At 47.9% G+C, this 18,890-nt stretch overlaps 5 protein-coding genes across 5 annotated transcripts; all 5 read right to left on the reverse strand.

Moving 5' to 3' along the window:
- Positions 1-1,893: 1,893 nt before the first annotated feature.
- On the reverse strand, positions 1,894-2,163 carry EV420DRAFT_1279418 (uncharacterized protein; the record flags this gene model as incomplete). The annotated part of the gene is made up of 1 exon (XM_060468141.1): positions 1,894-2,163. One exon carries the CDS (start codon positions 2,161-2,163, stop codon positions 1,894-1,896), a length of 270 nt encoding a protein of 89 aa, XP_060323375.1.
- A 458-nt stretch (positions 2,164-2,621) lies between these two features.
- On the reverse strand, positions 2,622-4,066 carry EV420DRAFT_1244476 (uncharacterized protein; the record flags this gene model as incomplete). Its single annotated transcript, XM_060466667.1, has 2 exons — positions 2,622-2,848; positions 3,094-4,066. Coding segments are annotated over 2 exons (1,200 nt in total), but the record flags the coding sequence as incomplete, so codon positions are not given.
- A 10,592-nt stretch (positions 4,067-14,658) lies between these two features.
- Positions 14,659-16,290, reverse strand: EV420DRAFT_1623165 (uncharacterized protein; the record flags this gene model as incomplete). The annotated part of the gene is made up of 5 exons (XM_060475912.1): positions 14,659-15,013; positions 15,038-15,416; positions 15,474-15,764; positions 15,795-15,917; positions 15,981-16,290. 5 exons carry the CDS (start codon positions 16,288-16,290, stop codon positions 14,659-14,661), a joined length of 1,458 nt encoding a protein of 485 aa, XP_060323377.1.
- A 585-nt stretch (positions 16,291-16,875) lies between these two features.
- EV420DRAFT_1244996 (uncharacterized protein) lies at positions 16,876-17,340 on the reverse strand (the record flags this gene model as incomplete). The annotated part of the gene is made up of 1 exon (XM_060466676.1): positions 16,876-17,340. A coding segment is annotated over one exon (465 nt), but the record flags the coding sequence as incomplete, so codon positions are not given.
- Positions 17,341-17,346: 6 nt separating this feature from the next.
- Positions 17,347-17,598, reverse strand: EV420DRAFT_1238572 (uncharacterized protein; the record flags this gene model as incomplete). Its single annotated transcript, XM_060466610.1, has 1 exon — positions 17,347-17,598. A coding segment is annotated over one exon (252 nt), but the record flags the coding sequence as incomplete, so codon positions are not given.
- Positions 17,599-18,890: the final 1,292 nt, after the last annotated feature.

Raw genomic sequence — 18,890 nt, forward strand, 5'->3', positions numbered from 1 at the left:
TGCTTTTGGAACAGGAGGTGAGCGACAGAATCGCTCGGCCTCAAGGCAAAAGTATTATTTCGCAAGCCCCCAAATGTTCTACAAGAACGTATAACCCTCAAAATATGTCGCGCGCAACACACAAGTGTCCACAACATTTCACAATACACTTAACACGACTTAAAGCCTTGCGCTCCAAGCAGAAAACACTTCAAAACCCGTTCGTAGATCCACAGGGTTCTAACCTATGCGATCCAGAGATACACAAACACAGAAAACACGTCCACAAGCCACAGGGTTTGAACCTATGCCACTTGGGAATAAACCAAAAAAACCTCAGAGATTACTGACAAGCCAAAGGGTTCGAACCTCTGCCACTTGCAATAACTCGGAATTCACAAACAAGTTCCAAAAACACAAATGCACATTCAAGTTATCACAATACAATATTCTCTAAGTAGAGCGCAATCAATTACTGTACTTTACTTGAACGAATCAAGCGCGCTCGAGCAAGGCGTGCCTCGCGAGCTCTCAGAGTGTTCAAAATAATTCTAAGTTCAATAATACTCTCTCGCTCGAAGCTTCAAATAAAATCCTTTCGTCATACACTAAGCGCGCTGCTTCGTAGTACAACTGCGGGGGTCTGAAAACTTGCTAACTACCTGTAACTACCGCTCTTATATTTACCGTTAACTATATGAAATGTAAATACTGAAAATAGACAACACTCCACCTCGGACTCCCTTCCCTTGCGTGCCGCGTCAGCCGTAGTGATAGTAATCATTATTTTACTCAGCACTCCGTGTCGGCGTGCGTGCTACCGCTGTTTTCTCCACTTGGCAAGGCCTAGCCTCGTCATGCCATGCAGCGTGTGTCTTCTTATTGGCTCCACGGATTTAATTACAGTGCCACGCAACTTATCTAGTGAGCAAGTTTTATTTTATTGGTTGCCGCGCAACCATTTCTAGTTTAATATTTCATATGGGCAGCGGGTTTTATTTCTCTCCAGCCGAGAACTCCTTAGAGTATTCGGACTTGTTGATTCTTCGTTCAGGATGACGTTTCTCGGTGATTGCCGGATCGGCAGGGTTCGCACATCATAGATCAATGTAGCGCGAAGCACCTTCAATATATTATCTTCAGTGAATTTAATTGAGTGATACACTGCAGAGGAGGGCACAGTGTGTGTGTATAAGCACTGAGACTGCACACTTAAATGACACAAGTGTGCTGTTCTAAGTCTAAGCCATGTGCTCTACTCATATTATTTTTATTATAGTGCTTTCTGCCTCAGTGTGTAGCGCTCTATGCCTTACATGCACTCTAATATTATTCACGGGGCACACACACGTTTGCATTCCTAGAATTCGCAAAATTACATGTGTGAACGCGTTGCACACATGTCAATGGGACCCTATCGGGCAAGAAAATATGTTTCGACTTTTCTACCAGTTGTACTATCGCAGATTTTGCAGCATATCAATAAGTTCACTACAGTTTCAGGATGTATTCCTTGCTGGCAGCACATCAAAAAGAGGGAGACACCACTATTGCAAAAAATGCGGCGTATAATTTGACGACATACGGGAGCATATTCCAAAGGAGTGCTCTTCAGAGTTTTTCGCATCAAGGATCAGTCGCATTGCCATGGTCGCGGCGGCATTCGATACTTCTTCGTAGACTGGGAACGGAAACAACGTCAAACTGAGACACTGTAGACCGTTCGAGCATCAACGTACATCCTCAGGAGATACAGGATGCGATGGAAAATGTTTTGAACGACACTGCTTACAATTATTGAAAAGACTTTAGGGACGTAGAATACGAGAATTGAATTCATAGAGCGGGGCGGCATGTTACAAGTCCATTGAAGTACTGGCCATCTGGCAGGTTAGCATCGAACATATATATTGTCTATTCTCCTCGTGTTTTAAGAGTATAAATAGCAACTGTTACCTTTTTCCCCCTACATCGAGTCATGTCCATCGTCGTGCCTTGGGTTTCAAGCACTAAATCTCTACCTGTTGACAGACCATCGTGAAACCAGCATTCATGATTAATGATTACTCTTGAGGTGAAGTGTTCCTGTCCATGGTATATCGTACCAGCTAGATTATAGACATTCTGTCTGCCTTCAACCGCGAGGTCGAGATGCTCGTCGATTGTTTTTAGCTGATCATTCATCAATGCAAAGACCAACATTTCGGGTGCTTTCAACCATATGTGCCGTCTTCTGAGGTGAGATTCGCATGTTCTACATCTTTGCTGTCTGATATCTCCCTGCCTCCCATTGTTCGTGAAGCCATTCTGATATGCTAATGTAAGAGTTTGACCGACCTCCTATCAGCATTACGCTATTGTTGTTTATGCGGGTGTTCAGCGTATCATGCCCTGTTGGGCATTCTAATAAAGTTGTCCGTATGTTATCTTCCGTAGTAAACATGCAGTCAAGAAGATCTGTTATGTGTACAAAGTTTCCGAAGCGGAGGCTTGCTGGATGGCGTCTAGCCAGTTTTCTACGAAATCTGTCTCTGGCCGTTTCCAGCAGTTATGTCGCCATCGTAGTGCTGTTGAAACAAATCGCTCAAAAGTTTTAACCATAGTCCATTAAGCTGTTCGAAGCCTGTGACCCATGAAACTATATCCTGCTTCCACACGTTGTACAGTATACTTAACAATGCGTCATACGCACAGCTGTTGTTACTCCATATCAAACCTTCGGGCGAATATAGAGAACTTGGTCTAAGTTCATCGTTTCCACGCGATTTCTTGCGTATGTGCTCGTCTGAGTCTTGATGTGACGCATGTCTTTTTCGGGAGGAATTAGTCATAGTCTCATCTTTGCATAGTCTTTTATATGCATGCGGGTCTTGTGCGTGTGGTGATAAATTTCTTTTTTTGGGGTTGGTTTCTTTCTCATATGGCGTGTGTGCTACTTGGTATGCCCTGTTAGATGTGCAACACTGAAGGAAGTTTTGTTCGGACGTAATTCTCGAAATCACGTTCTCTTTGTTTGCTGTCGATCCATCGAAGATATGATCATTTACATCTAGTTTCACAGGTTCCTTGAGCGGGTACGAATTTACTGTTATCCTTCTTTTTTTCTTGCTTAACTGATATGCCATTTGATATCCGGATGATCCTCTTCGATGAAAGGATTGTTTTTGTCCCATTTGATAGATGAATGTATGCGATGAGGTATGTACTGCATACCTTTTACTTTCCTATACGACTTAATTAAATCAGAACGTGTGAGACCTATTACTCTAGAGTTTAGTTGTGAATCATATCGAAGCTTTGTGATTTTGTCTAGTAATTCAAGCTCCCTGAACTCTTGTCTGAGAGCGTTGCTTGCTCGACCTTGTACTTTCATCGTCATGTCCCCTGTCCATTTCTGTAGTATCAGAGTGCCTGCAGCTGTTGAACTACGTGATAAACATGTGTACAGGGCTTGATGCGATCTACATTTTGCAACATCTACTACATTATAAGGCCTGGTCTTGCCCTGAGACGCATAGTCTGTCATTGTGAAGTTTGGAAGTACTTCAATTTGTTCTCTGGTTATAATAATACGTTCTCTCGATGGTAGGTTAACTTCTAGTGCTGTGGTTGACGGTGTGAGTGGTACTACATTCAATGGCAAGCCGTCTAGATGGACGTCTGTTGGTGGGTTAGTCAGCTTGACAAAAAGAGTATCTAGTACTCTTTGACCTTTATTTCCGACGGTAGATTGCCAAGCATACACTGATGCTTCTTGACCTTTAGTTATACATAATTCAGTAGCGTTGTTATATCGAATCATTACAGGTAATCCCAAGCATAACCTTAATTTTCCAGGTAGATGTTGCGACGTAGCCGAGGGCGGTTGGTTCCACAATAAGGTTTGTAGTTCATTACTGATGTCTTGCAAGTGTATAAGTCTGTTGTTTGAATGAAAACCGGACAAATTCTCTTCGCTATCTTCCACATTCGTGTTTTTCAAAGAGTCGTTCGAATAAAAGTCTATCAGATCTTGCCCGGTTTCGTTGGCGAAACGTTCCATGCCTAATCTATTAATTTCGTCTTTATGTACGTTCCATGCTGTTATGTTACGGTTTATTCATTTCTTTTTCTTTTCTTTCCTTTTCCTTACGCATTCATGCTTACTCAGTGCTGCGGTTCTGATCGGACAAGTGCTGCGGCACTATTTTTAGTCTACTCAACGTGTATTTAAGTAAAGCCTCAGCTGGCTTAAACCCCAGCTTCGGCTAAGGTTTATTCTACCTAACTTGAACTCCGTCCTTCGTGACTATTTGTCCCATCGACTTTCATTGCCTTTGATCTGTTGGATCGTCGTCTACCGAAGTGCGAGTAGCGACCCTAACACATCTGAGTCGATAGAGTTAGTGGCTTACATTTAGCCGAAGCTCGCTCTACGTTGCTCAGCGTCACTTCCGAGAAAGAGCGCTGCCCAACCCTTTTACGAGAAATTACCCCGCTTGACCAGAGAGGTCATCGCCTACGTTCGTGTGGACAACCCGGTGCTTGTCAACGTACAGCGAGTGGACCAACGGGAAAGCACTCACCGTCACCATTCATCCAATACACTACTTCGTTGCACTAGCCTTGTGGCTAATACCCCCTCGGCTACTCCTTCTGTTGTTAGTAACCCGGTTGATTGCTGAATCAATCCTCTTCGACGACCTTATCCTCGCAGTCTTCGTGACTGTAACTTTCACCCTTGTTCTCATCGGGCTTGGAATATCAGCAGTGGTACTAGCAGGATTGCTAGCCGCCCTGTATTCGTTATATCCCCGCCTCGTTTAAGGACATCACGTATCCCAACACGAAACCCTTCATACTTGCCCTCCAGCTCGCGTCGATATTGACAATTTTATTGTTGATAACCACGAGCACTCCTTCAGACGAATCCTGTGAAATCCAGTTAATGAACGGTTCTAATTACGAGACCGACCTTAGCTTGATCATCGCGCTCTTGATCGTTCTCACCATCCTTGCGGTATACCAGCTTGCATGGTCAAATCGTCGACCTGCGCAAAGGATAGATCCCTATACGGATGCCCTGGTCCGACGCCATTCCTGCAATCTTCGTAACTTTTACCGCCTTTTTCTTGTCCATTTCTTTATACTACACACTCCGCTGCTGCCGACGAGAGAGGAGGGTTCGACCTCAGCTTCCCTTCCACTACGTGCCCAGCGCACCCGCATACCCCCCGCAGGTGATAGATATCCCCGCGGCTTCACAACAGACACTACCCGTTCCAGAAACCCCACGGCTAGAGCCACACTCTCTCTATGGAGAGTCCCTCTACGGATCGTCGCGACCCAGCTCGCGATCCTCAGAGTCGAGCACCGACTCCTACAGAAGCACTACCGACGAGTCAACCGACTCCGTCGACATCACCGATACCAGGAGCATACTCCTCGACAGAGGAGACTCGCCCCTACCAGGCCTCTTCGACCAGCCTTCAGTCGAAGGCGAGTCAAGCCCCGACAGAGGCCGAGGACAAGGCACCAGGCATCTGGTCGAGGGCGAAGAAAGCCCTGATACCGAGTTCGAAGGGGACGAGCTCACCGAGTGGGAAAGAACCCGCCTCGACGACCTCCTCGACGACATCTACCCGAACACGGAGGAGGATGCAACCTATTCCGGAGACAATTGGTCTGGAAGGTCGTCCACAAAGTGGGTTGAAGCCCAGTGGGGAGACTCCGACATCGGAGCAGAGCGAAGAAGGTATATACAGAGGCAAAAGGACGACTACGATGAGGATTCCGGAGAACTTGGCCTCGGAGCCTCCGCGGCTTCCACCAGTTCAACTCAGTCACAGCCTCTTCCAAGGGCCTGGCCAACCAATAGAGGCCCTCCAGTCGGCTGGCATCCCAGCACCAGTTGGGTCTACGCCGACGACGGGGAAGAGGATGTTATGGCCAGAATCGCGTCCAGAAGAAAGTCCGACCCGATCCCTGAAAGGCCCGAGACACCAGCACTCCCTTCCCCCGTCGCCCCGCACGAGCAGACGAGTGGGGAGCTTTGGAGCGAGTTCCGCGACCTCGACGATGAGGAACTTGGAACAATTACCGCCGCCGAGCGACTCGCCGGAGTCTCCAACTGGGAGGCGTCAGTTCCATCGCGAGCCTTCGCCGATCCCGTCCCCCTCTCCCAGCGTCCGTGGCCGCTCCTTTATCACACGTACGTCGAGTCCCTCAGACTCCGAGGAGATGCCCGGGAGTCCGCAGAGGTCCAGGCCAGAATGGACCGAGGGCGAGCGCACGATGCACGCATCCGACGCGCCGAGGAAGATGCCCTCTACGGACCCAATGGCTTCTGGGATCTTCCCCTCGAGCCCGACGCCACTCCCATCGAAGTGGACAACCGAATACGAGCGGCCGCCGTCCGCTACACAGGATACGTCCGAAGAGCCGGGACCGATCTCGAGGCCAGAGCCCGAGCATGGAGAGTCTACCAGGAGGAGATCTCCAACGAGGACTCCGACATCGGGCGGTGGCGGAGAAACAAGGAAATTGACCGAATCGCCCGAGAGAGGAAGAAGACAGAGGATGCCAAGTCGGCCTCCAAACCAAGCCCTGGAACCGACGGTAATGGCGGCGGTGAAGCAGGTCCTTCTTCAGGGACCAGTGCCTAGGCCGGGCATTTTCGAATTACTACCCTGGCACGGACTATACGAGATCATGATGGAAGATATGGAGAAAGACCCGCAGTGGCTCTTCTCCGAGGCGGGCCAAGACTACCGCCACGCGAAGCAAATGGGGGATGTATATCTAATGAAGAACATCCTCGAAGTAGAGACCTGGCACCGGGCGGCTGTCGTCTGGAACCAGGTAAACCCTAATGCGCCCCAGCGGGGGTGCGACCCGTATCGACGACCCCAACCAATGCCGCCACCAACGGACATGGAAGGATTCTTCCCAGAAGGCTTCTTCGGAGGAGCCGGGGGAGACGACGATGACTACGCAGACATGGGGGCAGGACCTTCGAACCAGGACAAGGGAAAACAGTCCACGGTCCCGCCAATACCCCCAGTGCCGCCACGCTATCCCGAACCCGCAGGGTATCCGCCCCCCGGAGAAAATCGGAACTTACGATCTGTATCCCGACCTCCGAAGCCACCGGTACCCCCGCACATTCCATCTCCCCCGGACCCCATTCCTCCCTGGCAACTCGCCCAAGGAGCGACCAATAATCCTTGGAACGACGTGAAGCCTAAGCTGGTGACCCAGCCCGAGTACTTCACCGGGGTCTCCTCCGACATCACCCGCTTCCTCCACCATTGCGAGGTATACTTCGCGGTATTTTCCATGTACTACACCATGAACGATCAGGGGCATAACCCCTATCGTATCACGTTTGCCCAGGGATACCTCCGTGGAGACGCGCAGCAGTGGTGGGTAGATCAATACTACCGATATCGGGACCCGCAAGGTCATTGGAGGTTCCCCACATGGGCGGAATTCTCCGAGGATCTCCGACGCGAGTTCCGCGAGGTAGCGGAGCTGACCATCTGGAAGTCCGAATGGAAGAAGATCCGACAAGCGGATTTCAAATCCGCAGTTGAATTTTTCGCGAAGTTCGAACGGCTAGCCCACAAGTGCGAGGAGTTCGGAGACGAGAAGCAAATGTTCGAAGCAGTCGAAGCGGCGATAAGGCCAACGGTGCGAAACACGGTTATGCATGGGGACAACGAGCGCCCCACAACCTATGCACAATGGAAGGCGCGAGTCTTGAGGATCGACGCCAACTATCGATACGGAGTAGCCCAAGGACTGGGCAGTAAGTCCTCCTCGAACCAGGGTGGTTCGGGTCAAGGCAATCAATCAAAGGGAAGCGGGACGGGTTCCGGAGGCGATAAGAAGGACGCCACAGGAACCACGTACGGTGGAGCAGGGCAGCCGATGGAGATCGACAAACTGCGATCCGACAAGCGGTGCTTCAAGTGTGGGAACACTGGGTGGACCCCGAAGCACAAATGCCCTGACGACAAGTCTAAATGGCTCCCCGTCAAACTCCCACCGCGCAAAAAACCCAACGTCGCCCGCCTCCGTCAATTGCTCGAAGAAGCCGTGAAAGAGGAGAACGGGAAGGAGACAAAGATCGAGGAGGTCAAGGACGATAAGTCGTCAAAAGACCAGCCGGCGTCAAAATAAGCGATTCGACGACGTCGGCCAAGGACTTAGTTTCATCTGGTGCGCGCTCATGTACTTGTAGTAAAGCTCAATCTGTATGTGTAGGTACTCCCTACGACCAATATACCAATTTTTTCGCCGCGTTACCAATAGAAGAAACTAAAGACAATGAATCGCCAATCATCGACGGCGTAGGAGGGGATTTCCGCCACTGGGCGCAGTCTGTGCTCAGTAACGAACCCCTAGGGGCCGTCCCAGCTCAGGAACCCCCGGCCGACCGTACAGGGAAAGCCCCTCGAGGGCGGAGCCCCCTAGGTCGTGTCCCGACTGCACCCTTGACGAAGGGAGGTCACCCCGGAGTGGGAGAAAGGTCGCCAACTCAGCCCGCTGGGCCTGCGTCCTCAGGGCCGTCTGTTCCAGTGGGAAGCGTCGAAAAAGCAGCTGAGGCCGTGAAGGCGAGGGACCCCCTGCCCTTAGTAGCCAAGGACAATGCTGCGGCAAACGGTGCAGACCCCTCGTCCGAGCCAACATGTGTGCGTTCGCGAAGAGTTACCCGAAGTACCGCCGGGTCCAGGAAGAGCGGTAAGCACAGCACTGGAGTGGAGGTTACAACGTCGCGCACAAGCGCCCGAGGCCAGGGCCGAACACAGGGCAGCGAGCCCTCCTCCACCACCTCGAATATCAAAGGCGCCCAAGTGCCGCCTCTGGACCTTTCTCGTCCAGGTGACCAAATGCCACTTCGAGGGAAGACCCCTTCGGTCTTGTTGGAGGAAGTCGAAGACGAAGAAGCCCACCTACGATCCGACATACCCGTCGTAATCCCTAAAAGGCCATCATCTCCCGCCGTGTCCCTCACCGCGAATGCCAACGACAAGAAAGTATTTGCGGCGATGTACTACGAACCCCACGGTATCCTGTGGACCCGTCGGGCCTTACGAATTGCTCGAGGAGATGCGGCAGCCCGCGCCATTCTTAACGGATGGGTACACCCACGGCGGCGCGAGGAGGTAACCGATCAATTGTGTCATCAACTGGAAGAACAGACCGAAACGGCCGCTCAGGCCAGGGAACGGTGGCAATGGATGGAGGACTTACAGAAGCCACCGATGTATATACGGGGGAGAAAGGGACGGAACGTTTCAATAAAGCTGCAGTTAGAAACGCTTGATACCCGGGAGACTCACGCCTTATCCGCCTTAGTCGACAGCGGGGCAACGGGAAGTTCGATTGATCGCGCCTGGGCCCAGGCCCACAGCCTCAATTTGAAAAAAGCGGCCCGACCCGTCCCGGTTTATAATGCCGACGGCACTCGTAACAAGGGGGGGGATATCACCGAATATGCCGAAGTACGGCTACGGATAGGAGACCACGTGGAACGGATCGAACTAGCCGTGGTCGACCTAGGCTCTACCCCGTTATTCCTAGGGCATGACTGGTTACAACGTCATAACCCGCTCATTGATTGGGATACCGGAGCCGTTACCTTGGCCCGATGTACATGCAGAAAGATTCCCTTCTCCCTCCCCGACACCGATCCCTCGGCGCGTTGGGACGAGTATGAGGAAGGGGATACTATCCTAGTGATTGATTTCGAGGAAGCCTTCCACGTACGAGCCATGGGGACTAAGGCTAACGAGCTAGCGGCTCGAGCCAACGCCAAAAAGACTGCAAAGTCCTTTGAGGAAGTAGTGCCCGAGGAATACCGGGAATTTAAAGATATCTTCGACAAAGAGAACTTTGATGAGCTACCTCCTTGAAAACCCTGGGATCATGCTATCGAGCTGATCCCCAACGCAAACGCCAATTTGGACTGTAAGGTCTACCCCCTCAACCATGCCGAACAAGAGGAATTAGACAAGTTTCTTGACGAGAACTTGTCTACTGGCCGAATTCAACCCTCGAAGTCTCCCATGGCTTCACCGTTCTTTTTCGTAAAAAAGAAGGACGGCAGACTACGTCCAGTCCAGGACTACCGAAAACTAAACGAGATGACGATCAAGAATCGCTACCCGTTACCGCTTATCGGAGAGTTGATGGACAGGTTGAAGAAGGCCAAGTACTTCACCAAGTTGGATGTCCGTTGGGGTTACAATAACGTTCGGATCAAGCAGGGAGACGAGTGGAAGGCGGCCTTTCAGACCAACCGCGGGCTCTATGAACCTTTGGTGATGTTCTTCGGACTCACCAACTCCCCCGCTACATTCCAGTGGATGATGAATGATATTTTCAAAGACCTTATTGCAGCAGGGGAGGTATCCGTATATTTGGACGATATCCTTATCGCCTCGAAGACCAAGGCTGAGCACCGGCGGATCGTACGCCGGGTACTCCAGATTCTCCGCGAAAACAAATTATTCCTGAAGGCGGAGAAGTGCGAGTTCGAGGTGGAAGAGACCGAATACCTAGGGGTGATAGTTAGTGAAGGGAAGATTCGCATGGACCCGGTAAAGATTGCCGGCTTACTCGACTGGCCAGTACCTCGACGCAAGCAAGAATTACAATCCTTCCTTGGATTCTGTAATTTCTACCGCCGGTTCATTCGCGACTATAGCAAGCATGTGAGGCCCCTTACGGCGCTCACTGGGAAACAAGAGTGGCAGTGGGGGACATCACAACAACAGGCCTTCGAAAAGCTCAAGGAACTATTTCGCGAGGACGTAGTATTAGCCATTCCACTCGACCAAGGGAAGTTCAAGGTAGAAGCGGACTCAAGTGAAGGAGCGGTGGGGGCAGTACTTTCTCAGTGGCAAGACGAGAAGTGGCGACCGGTCGCTTTCCTCTCCAAAGCTCTCTCAGTTACGGAACGTAACTATGAGATTTACGACAAGGAACTACTCGCCATCATGATTGCTCTCGACGAATGGCGACAATACCTCATGGGAGCCAGGGAAGACTTCGAGATTTGGACGGACCACTCCAATCTCCAATACTTCCGCAAGCCTCAGAAACTCAATCGGCGACAAGCCCGATGGGTCACCGAGCTGGCGGAGTACCAGTTCTCCTTACACCACAAGCCGGGGGCTCAGAACCGGAAGGCCGACCTGTTGTCTAGAAGGGCAGACCACGATCAGGGCAAAAAGGACAATCAAGACATCGTGGTGCTCAAAGCCGAACATTTCAGGGCTCTCATCATGCCCACGACCGAGGACTTGCACGAGCGCATCAAGATAGCGACCCACGAACCTCGACGTTGGGACAGAGGAGTCGCTGACTCCCTTAACCATGAAAAAGGCATCTCTCGCGACCAAGAATTATTGTGGTATGATGGGCGAATTTATGTACCCATAGACCGCGACCTTCGAGGGCAGATCATAGCCCTCAAACACGACCACGTCACGGCCGGGCATCCAGGCATCGAAAAGACCAAGGAGTTAGTCCTTCGGGACTACTGGTGGCCCAGAATGTGACGAGATGTGGAGACCTACGTAAAGGGGTGTGACGTTTGCCAAAGAACCAAGGCCGACCGTCGACCAAAGAAAGCCCCGTTACATCCTAACGAGATCCCGGTCCGCCCTTGGACCCACATTTCAGTAGACATGATCACCAAGCTACCAAATTCGAAAGGCTATGACTCCATCCTGGTCATTGTCGACCGCTTCTCTAAAACCATTATCCCCATCGCCTGCACCGAAGAACTCACCTCTCTCGGGTTCGCCAAGATCTTGAGGGATTATGTTTATGTGCCCTACGGGGTAATGCCTGAAAAAGTCATTTCGGATCGCGGCTCGGTTTTCGTCTCCAAATTTATGAAGGAATTTTACGCCCTCATTCACGTTGAAGGAAACCCTTCTACCGCATATCACCCCCAGACGGACGGACAAACTGAAAGGGTCAATCAGGAAATTGAAAAGTACCTGAAGATGTTCGTCAACGATCGACAGAGTGACTGGAGCGAATGGCTACCCCTGGCGGCCTTCACTCACAATAACCGCCAGCACTCATCGACCGGGTACTCCCCGTACAAGATAGTCTTTGGACGAGACGGGCAGGTTATTACTGCAGCACGAAAACCGACGGTAGTCCCAGCAGCGGCAAAATTGGTGACAGAAATCGAAAAGGCGCAGAAGGAAACGAGGACATCCCTGGAAAAGGCGGCCGAGTCAATGAAGAAGGCTTATGACAAGCACAAGGGTCAGGCGGCGGAATACCAACCGGGAGACAAGGTATGGTTAGACACTACCAACCTAAAACTCCCTCGCCCTACCAAGAAACTCGGAGATCGCCGTGTTGGACCCTTCACTATCATCGCCAAGAAGGGAGCCTCAGCTTACGAGCTCAAATTACCCGTCCGATGGAAAATCCACAACCGCTTCAACGAGTCGTTGCTGACACCTTACGTGGCTCCCGCCTTCCCCAATCAACCACGTCCCGAGAGGCCACCCCCAGAATTGATAGACGAAGAAGAAGAATACGAAATCGAGGAAATAGTAGAGCAGCGGGACAAGGTCGTAGGCCGAGGACGAACTCGCCGTGCCATAACGGAATATCTCGTAAAATGGAAGGGATACCCACGGGAGGAGAACTCCTGGGTCAAACGTTCGGATATGGCCAACGCGGAAGAACTGGTAAACGAGTACGAAGCACACCTCCAAAGGATTCAGTGGGAGGTCAACACGTATGGACGAACGGTGGGGAGAGATGATAAAATACCACCAAACGCTGGAACGGCGTACCACGACCCGGATACCCCATGCGTCACGGATATCGAAACGGTTTACTCCTCCGAATGCACAAACCCGAGACACTCCCACGCACAATCATCAGAAGCGGTGTGGGAAGTGACCACGGAGGAGGCAGAGGGAATACCCATCGTCAAAGAAACACAAAACGATGAGGATTCCAACCTAGACCTCGAAAACCTACAAAGGGTACACGAGAACTGGGATTTCGACTCCGAAGATAATGACAACGATGATGATGATACCTGGTCCTTCTACAGCCAGTCCGCACAGAGTGGGGAAAGTCAGGATTCATTCGGGACGAACGAATCTTAAAGGGGGGGTAATGTTACGGTTTATTCATTTCTTTTTCTTTTCTTTCCTTTTCCTTATGCATTCATGCTTACTCAGTGCTGCGGTTCTGATCGGACAAGTGCTGCGGCACTATTTTTAGTCTACTCAACGTGTATTTAAGTAAAGCCTCAGCTGGCTTAAACCCCAGCTTCGGCTAAGGTTTATTCTACCTAACTTGAACTCCGTCCTTCGTGACTATTTGTCCCATCGACTTTCATTGCCTTTGATCTGTTGGATCGTCGTCTACCGAAGTGCGAGTAGCGACCCTAACACATCTGAGTCGATAGAGTTAGTGGCTTACATGTTATGATGGACACGTTGCAGAAGGATGGGTCCTTGACCCTGGGTCCATTGATCCTCGCGTTGTTGACTCTGGATTTTAAGAACATTATGTCTTCGTCAGTGCAGTCTTTATATCTCATGTTTTCCAGTGCTGTCCTTAATTTTGCATCTTCTTTGGACTGCGTTTTCTGCCGCATATTCTGCCGGAGTATAACAACGGTTGTCACTTGATGCCAAAGAGATCTTCCTATTGCCCTTTTTTGTCCTGATGGATTCTTGGCCATATAAACTGTTTTGCAGTCCATATAAGGACCAATCCTCACCCATGATAGGTGGAAGCTGAGTGAAGTCTCCAGCAAATATCATATTCATTCCACCGAATGGCGTGTCTTCCATTCCGCTCGCTTTACACAATTGCGCACTTATTTTGTACATATCTTGAGTAGACAACATGGATACTTCATCAAAAAATACATAATCTACTCCCTGCAATCTGCTTCGTACTTGAGCTAAGTTTTTCACTGCAGACTTTCTGTCGTTGATACCGAATACTGAATGGTAAGTGTAGCCGCCGAGTAAGGCTGCTGCAGATCCAGTAGGTGCCACTATAATTATCCGATGTTCTTCCTTCCGTATTTCGAAAAATTTAACCAGTGCTTTTAACACCTGTGACTTGCCCGTACCCCCCATACCGGCAATGTACATTTTTAATTGATCGTTGTATGGACTTGTGGAATGATTCGCAACGATTCTGAATGCACGCTCCTGTTCTTCGTTTAAAGAGTAAGCTTCCACGGTTTCATCCAGCAACGCTTTATGCTGTTTGTTATGAAAACGTCAGCTCCAGCCATTTTTTGTCCACAACTTTCACTTTGGTGCTTTTAAGTTTCTTACAGGCGGCCCTTTTTGGTCTTTCCGGAGTCTTGTATGTTTTTCATTCTATCTTCGATGATTTCTTGCCTGCTTTCTTTTAACGATAGCCTTCCATTCGCCACTTCCTTTCAATGTCGTTATAGGCTCTATGTCCTGATGATAGTGGGTTCGGGTGTTCTTCCGTCCATTCTGCCAAGTCTAGTACTCTCTTGATATCAGCCATTTTGAATGCTTGAGCAGGATCAATCATTCTGCCTGTCTTTGAAATACAAGTCTGCACATTCCAGCAAGTCATCTATCCCGTTATTAGTTGATGGCAAGTAATCGGGTGCGGCTAACTCTGTTTCAAAAATGACTGTCTTCATCCCAACTAGGTACTAAGGTAGGACCAGCTTCTCAACTGGGCATGGTAATCATCACGTTCATCCAGGCATTCATACTTCAGGTTGAAATTTTTCATTAATCTTAACTGTTTTTCCGTGAATTTATGCCTTTGGAAAGCGTCATGCCAACCTTCTCCTTGTTGTTTCAGATCTAGTCCCATCCTCCATGGTTTGAACAGAGTTAACATCGTCATGCAATAATCGTCTCTATCACCATTATCTTTGCGAGGTATAGTTTCTCCTATGAAGTTTGGAATAGTATATTCATCTGCGTCGTCTACGACCAGGTAATGGGTATCTTTGAGTGGATGGCCATCTATAAATGATAGTCCTCCTTTTGGTCTAATCATTCTGTTGTCGTTGCACCTATCATCTGTTGTATCTTGTTGTTCATCAATTATGCCAGTATTATTATGTCTCTGTTTTGATTTTGGGATTTTTATCCTCCTTGCGATAGTAGCCCAATCACATACATTAACGTTCTCAAGCTCCAGCGGTCTGTACATATAATCTATAACGGGAGATACACCAATGACTCGGCCGTGGTGACGCATCAGTGTCACCTTATGGCCTGCTTCTTTTTCGTTATCATCAAGCCATGGTTGCTTGGCTTCAATAACGTAGCTCTTCCAGTATAGGTTTTTGAATTTATGGTCCGTATAATGGTCTGGTTGGCCCATTAGATACATTGCAAGTATCGGCGCTCCCATCTCGAGCTTGACTACCAACAAGTTTACTATTCTTCCTATCAGCCTTCACGCCTTTTCCTGATTGGATATTGGGCTTGCGAGCATTTCAGTACTTTTGTCAAACATCTCTCTAATGACTTCAAATATGACATGTGTCTTCAACGGCGTCTTGGTTATATAGTTGGATATATACAGCACAACTGCTTTGATTGCTGTTCTGGAAGACAAACTAGTGACATCCGTGTTGCAACGCATGACATAGGTCAGAGCTGATGTAAACATATTTATCCATGCTTCCTCCTTTTTTAGTCGGATCGCTCCCGTGTCAGTATCAATTTGCATTTCTGTAAATGTGGGTCTAGGGAATCTAGCCTTACATTTGTTGTATTTGTTTTCTCTGCATCCTGTATAGGTTTTTTTCTTGCTAAATGTACCATCTTTATTTAGGTATTTCTCGCAATCGTGGACATTAGATCTAATTATCAAATCATCTACCATTTCTCTGTATTTAGTATTCCATATTCTAATGTCATCACATGTGGAACAATCCTCGTGATCTGATTTAACCTTACATTCATTAGGTGGTCCTATAGGTAAAGTTTGTGTCGGATTAATATAACCAGGTATTGTCTCGTTTTTCTTCATTCTTTCATAAATCTCTGATTGCTTACCGTTGAAGAATTCACCCATATGGCATCCTTCCAACCATTGCACTATTCTCTTTTGAAAGTTCGATTCAGGGTTCAGTATGTTATCTTGAACTTCCTGAGGACTAAGGACGCCTCTTATCCATATTAACATATGAAGATGTAAAGCTAATCTGCCTTGCTGCTCCACCATTCCATAATAGGCATTAGTATCACCATATAGGCCTCTACGATTGTTCAATGGTGAACATCCGAGCACTTCTTCGATGAAAAGTTTGCACATGAAATCGAAAAACCATGCTGCCCCTGCTGGATTATTTATGATTGCTCGTTGGCAATCGTTGGAGTCCAGCAAGTTGATTGGTTCAAATCGTTTGTTGTTCAATATGTAGTATATACATACAGGATGGGCTGTATCTAGAGGGGATAATGTTATATACCAAGAGGGTGAGCCTTTCGCCACTATTAGAGACCATATTTCATTGTTCATATATTTTTTAGTAGTAGCTGAACCTTGTACTTTCCCGGATACACTGTCTAAGTCGTTAATGATTCTTAGACATGCTTTCTCTGCGTCCGTGGTAGGTTTAACTCTCTCTCCTTTGGCCATTCTCTTAGCCATAGACGTGAGGACTGCAGGTTCTACATTTAGCATGCGATTGGTAACCTCCTCAAATTTGGATCTTTCAGCGAGTAGAAAAGTACCTGTAGTTGACGCTTTGATCTGAGAATGGCTAAAGGCGACAAAAGAAAATGTAGGATCTTTTTGAAAGCGCTTGTCATGATACATCATCAGCATCGATTTATGTCTCGCATCTGACATGCTAGTAGATCCGATACCGCCTCTTCCATATGGAAATAACCACGGAAACATTTTGGGATACAGTTGAACATTGTTCCATATTGATTCCGGCATATCTTCTTGTCCTACGGCCAGTATTTTCCCGTTGTTGTTCAAATACATCATTCCTATACCCTTTAATTCAGATGTCATCATCAATTCCAATTTCTTGCCTGTCAAACCATGGACCACAAAAGGACAGTCACCATCTTCAACACCGTCTTCCTCATCATTGTCATGAACACTTATTCCTTCGGGAGTCTTGTTTGTATGTGACGGCTTATACTCCACTCCTACGAATGGCATGTCTTCTGGATATTCATTCATATTGTCCTGTGATATTTCAATATCATAATAATCACTATGATTTAATTTTAACCATTCTAAAGCTTGTATCACTTTGTTTCGCCGTACCAAAACCGGCGCGCATTTGAAATCATCTTTTGTTGGTTTATTGGGGCCTGTGAACATAATAGCTAGAACTTCGTCCATATCTTTCCTCGGCGGTGGTAAGTGTTTGTATATAAGTGGTGTAGGGTTTTCAAATGCGATTACATTAGCCTTCATTTTTCTCATACCGTTTGAAATGTGTACGAACGTACAAGTGTGCTGCACTCGTGCAACAAGCATGCACTCCATAAACCGAAGGTCGCTCAGTTCTTTGGGAACTTCGCCTACCCACGTACCTCGAACAAGGGCATTGTTTGGCACTTTGTGTTTTCTGATGTCAGCTCGACACGCATTGCAAATATGTGTACATGTGCGGTCTATTACTGGGTTTAAATCGTCTGTTGAGGTGTCCGATGTTCATCTGCGTTCTTTTTTCATTATACCTGGTGAAATCAAAACATCCAGAAAGTTCTTAACATGACACAAACTGGATAGTTCTTTCTTAGGTACTAACTGACCGCATACCGCACAACCATCTTCTTCAATGTTCGATGCGTTCATCTTTTGGCAACATCTTCCTATTATCTGACATATGAATTCCTCGCTGGGAGGAGGTGGAGGGAAGCATGTATCAACAATCGGCATCTGGGCATCTGCCAAGTTGCGATATCTGTCTCGTCTTCTTTTATTAATAGCATCTTTGTTCGCCTTGGCTTTATCTTTTTTGTTGGAAGCCCTCTGTTCTGCCTTGTTTGGTATTATCCTGAATACAGTATACATTAGGTTGCATTTAACACACGAGTGGATGCTCGCTTTAGCCTTAAGTTCGGATAGTTTTGAGCGTCTGACATTCGTTATGCCATGCATGCTTGCGAGCAATCTACCTGTGGTTACTGAGGTGAGAGACAATAGTATATGTAGCGGCATAAGGGTATGTATATGAGTGGTTGTGTCATACATTGATACGTCATTAGCATTGGAATGTGTAACGTATTCAAAGTTATTCAACCTGATATCTCTTTCGGGAGCTGCAACCACATAGGATTCCACATCCTCGAATACTATGGTCTTCAGCTTATAGCCTCCGGTATCATTAAATGTTTGTACAGGAGAGAACGCAGTTTGATTATCTTCACTTTGGATGGTATCACTCATTGACGGATCATCAGATGAGTAGGATGTGGATGATGTCCACGGAATTACACAAACGCGTTCCTTTCTTAATCTTACTACCCTAACATTAGCTATAAGGGAAAAGAGATGCACGCATCCATTTGTCAAAGCTATTGGTATCTGCTTACACAAACATGTGCTTTGTTTGGATACAAAATGTCTTAATATAGATAAAATCACGATCCGTACAGTTTTAGCGGGTTTGACACGAAGAGTAAACCATTCATTGAGATATCTTATAATGCTCAAATACACATATATGCATGTTCTGGCATGATAATTTTTCGACACCCCCGACATACAGTTATAGACAAACCGTATAATACAGTTAACACACCGTCTAAGCGGAATAACATATTTTACAGCCAGCTGAGAATGACATGGTGCAGAATCGCCTGTGAATGAGGCAACCATCAAGAGCCTTGGATTATCTGTTGCTCTACATGAATATTCAATTAGATGAAGACGTACTATTGCTG

The sequence above is a fragment of the Desarmillaria tabescens genome (assembly GCF_030435595.1).
Source record: "Desarmillaria tabescens strain CCBAS 213 chromosome Unknown EV420scaffold_82, whole genome shotgun sequence".
In the NCBI taxonomy this organism is placed as follows: domain Eukaryota; kingdom Fungi; phylum Basidiomycota; class Agaricomycetes; order Agaricales; family Physalacriaceae; genus Desarmillaria; species Desarmillaria tabescens.